Source organism: Orycteropus afer, unplaced genomic scaffold (genome assembly GCF_000298275.1).
Source record: "Orycteropus afer afer isolate SDZICR_OR568_19922 unplaced genomic scaffold, OryAfe1.0 scaffold00878, whole genome shotgun sequence".
NCBI lineage: Eukaryota > Metazoa > Chordata > Mammalia > Tubulidentata > Orycteropodidae > Orycteropus > Orycteropus afer.
This window is the reverse complement of record NW_006922465.1, coordinates 426,851-430,600: the sequence shown is the minus strand read 5'-3', so window position 1 is coordinate 430,600 and position 3,750 is coordinate 426,851. Positions and strand designations below refer to the sequence as shown.

General features: G+C 40.6%; 1 protein-coding gene across 1 annotated transcript in view; it reads right to left on the bottom strand.

The window, feature by feature from the left end:
* LOC122151910 (zinc finger protein 260-like) overlaps positions 1 to 1,050 on the bottom strand; it is a gene marked incomplete at its 5' end in the record, with an annotated part of 3,046 nt that extends 1,996 nt beyond the window's left edge. The window contains 1 exon segment of the mRNA XM_042783322.1: positions 1,031 to 1,050. Within this exon segment, the coding sequence (XP_042639256.1) occupies positions 1,031 to 1,050 (20 nt within the window).
* Positions 1,051 to 3,750: the final 2,700 nt, after the last annotated feature.

The following is a 3,750-nucleotide window of genomic DNA, read 5'->3' as shown; positions in this document are numbered from 1 at the left end:
AGCAAACCCCAATGGGTTTCTGAGGAGGTAAATCTTTACAGAACCACCAACCATCTGGTTAGCAGCCAACTGTCTTACCCACTATTCCACCAGAGGTTCTTTACCCCTGGGCACTTCATAGGAAAATATAAAAAAGCAAAGAATAGGCACCAAACCAAACAAACCAAACAAGACGAATGTAAGATTTGGCAAGATCACCTAAGTAAGCTGTGAGAAGAAAACGTAAAATGAATAGAAGAATTACAATGAGGATATATGGTTAAATAAGACATAGTGAACCCTTGTATTTACTTCCATGTCTCCTTCTATTAAAACCACAATAAAGGAGGTAGAGGGAGGCAAATAGCCAGAAAAACTAAAAGACCAAGGAGATACCAGTAGATGAAAGCTATTAGGAAATTTGTGGAAGGACGGAAAATAGAGAGAGCTGTAAATAATAGAGTAGCTTAACTAAAGACTCAGCAGATAGATATTAGAAGCAAGGTAATTTATTCCACAGGAGTCAAAAGGCTCTGTAACTGAAGACTCTGGGTAAAAGGGATGGGTGTTTACAAAATGGTTATAAAAGGAGCTTGTCTCAACTGTCCCACCTAATGCATTATCATGGAGGTAAATGGAAGGAGGTTTATTATCCAGAGAACATAAAACAGTGAGGCAAAGCAGATGACAGGCAGCACATTCAAAAGAAGATCAGTAAACATTTATATATGGAAGACAGCTCCAACTCCTTTCCACTGATGGGCTCTAAGAATACTGGTGGTTATCAGGTCATACGAAGAACAATTTTCAGAAAAAAAAGTAAGAAAACTTACACATGCTGACATCTGGAGTCATCCAAAAGAAACAAATTCCTGATTGCCCCACAGTGAAGCCCATCACATTATAAGCATCAGGCAAACAGAGATTACAATAACCTTTCTGGTATACCTGAGGTTGTGTGTGTATGTGTGTGAATGCGTATTTTTAATTTCTTATCATGATTTGGACGCAAGTTTACAGAACAAATTGGTTTTCAACAATTCCATATGTTGTTTTGTGACACTGACTGCAATCCCTGTAACAACACTCTTCTCACTTCCTGTATGTTTACTGTTTCTATTTCTTCTTTCCTTCATATCCTTTCCTATCTTCTCTGCTTTATCCCTGGGCAAATATTGCCATTCTGATCTCACAGGGTGAACTGTTCTAAGTAGTACATACCTCCCTGGTGTTACAGACCTAAAGAGTGTCTAAGGGCCACAGTTTCAGGGGTTCAACCATTCTGTATCAGATTAGTGAGCCTAGTCTTTTTAATTTTAAAGTTTTGTTCTACATTTTTCTCCCACTCTATCTAGGACCTCCTAATGTGCTACCTTTCAGAGTGCTCAGAAATAGTAGCTGGGCACCATCTGGTTCTTCAGATCTCAGGGTTGTCGAGACTGGGGTTTATGTGGTCCATTAGTCCTTTGGATTGTTTCTTCGCATCTTTGACTTTTTCACTTTTCTTTGCTCTGGACAGGAGGAGACCAACAGCTACACCTTAGATAGCTGCTTATCTAAGATTCCAGCCACTACTCACCAAAGTAGGATGTAGAGCACTGTCTTTTGGACTATATTATTCCAATTGACCTTCACATCCCCTGAGACTGTGGTCCTGAGCCCCCAGGCCCAGTGACTCCTTCCCTCAAGGTGTTTGGTTATGGCTAAGAAATTCTTATAACTTTGTTCCCTGTAAGCTTTACTATAAAAACAAACAAACAAAAAAAACAAACTCACTGCCATCAAATTGATTCCAACTCACAGCAACCCCTACTAGGTTTCCAAGGTGGTAAATCTTTACTTATGTAGATTGTTCCATCTTCCTTCTATAGAGTGGCTGGTGGGTTTGAACTGCCAACCTCTGGTTAGCAGTCAAATACCTTAGGCACTACGCCACCAGAGCATTTTATGCTTTACTATATTCATGGCTATATTTGCAGCACATATAAATATGTAGGTAGGAATAGCCTCTGTCAAATCTATATATACAGATATATACATACACATGGGTATAGTCCCATTCATCTTCCCACAGCTGTTCAGCTTGTGTGTCTATACATGTATCCCCTCATAGATTATTATTACTGTTATTGCAGTATTGTGTATGTAATCGTATTTACCTTTGTTGCCTTTAACTCTTGTGCTCCTCTCAGTGTCTTCCTTTGCCTTGGAAGTCGGCACAAAATGATCAAGGTGCTGCAGTTTTAAAAATTAATGCACAGCTAAGTATCACCAAATTTGAGGGAAGCCCTAAAATGAAAGACAGACTTAAAAAAAAAAAAAAAAGGAAAAAAACAACCAAGAGAATGGAAACAAGGACCTCACTTATATATTAGTGTCTTGATAATACCTAAATTGATTTAAAAAAAAAAAAAAAACCTCAAATAGCTAATTAAAAAATGGAAATAAACCCAGAAAACTGTTAACTGAGTTACTTTGTGGAGCAGGAATTGAGATGAAGAAGGGTCAGCCCTTCTTCAAGTCATATTTGTAATCCAACTTGACTTTTTTAAAAATATTATTCTAGTGTTGTTAGTGAAGGTTTACAAATCGGTATCAGTTCCCATTCAAGAATTTCTACACTAAGTGTTCAATGACATTTGTTACCTTCATCACAATGCATGAACATTTCCATTATTTCCATTCTGGCTATTCCATTTCCACTTGTTTTAGTTACCCAGTGCCACTCTGACAGAAATACACCACAAATGGGATGGCCTTAACAAATAATTTATTCTCTTACGGTTTGTTGTTGTTGTTGTTGTTATGTGCCGTCGAGTCGGCCCCGACTCATAGCGACCCGTCCTTGGGTTTCCGAGGCAGTATCACTACGGAAGTAGGATTGCCCAACCTTCCTTCCGAGGAGTGGCTGGTGGGTTTGAACCGCCAGCCTTCTGGTTAGCAGGCAAGTGCTTTAGCCACTATGCTACCAGAGCTCTCTAGGGGCTGTGTGAAAGCCCCTCGATCTCGGGCTTCAGCTCTGCCTCTTGCTCATGGCCCACTGGAGCTAGAGGCATCTCTTTACTCAGGCACCTACTGGCTGCTGAGGCTAACAAACCCAAGGTCAACAAATAAAATGGCACAGTCCTGATGTTACCAAATCATACGGCAGGCCATTAATTTAAGTCCATTGACAGTCTCAAGATCAGCAGAGCATGGCAGGCTGCTAAACAATGACATGGCTACATGCAGGGTCCAAGCATGCCATAAGCTAGAGACTATTCCCAAAGTTGTTTCTTATATGTGGAAAGCAGACCACATTCCTAAAGCAGCTACTCAGCTGCTTGTTGTAGATCCCACCAGAGTTGATTGCCAGTCTCATCAAGGAGAATAACTACCACCAGCTGCCCAGCCACTCAACCAGTCCCAGCCAAGTTGACACACAAACATAACCACCACACCGCTGATCTAGTTTCCCTGCTTTCTCATCTCTGTTTTAAAGTAATGGTTGAACATTTAGTGTCACAGATGATTTTGTAAGGGAGCACAATACTCATGAGCACAGTATTCTATTTCATATGCTAGCAGAATGGTCTGCTCTATGCCTCCCACCTAAGCTGCCTAAGTAATGGTCTTGATACCAGAACATTCTCTGATAAAGAGTCTAGGAATTGCATCTCCTCTCAGTTCCCTCTCCTAATCAGACACCCACCCTCCTCCTGTTCTGCGCACAGACTAATTTTCTCTATCTATTGAACATGTGCAGGTAGCATATGGCATCTGGCCAATCCC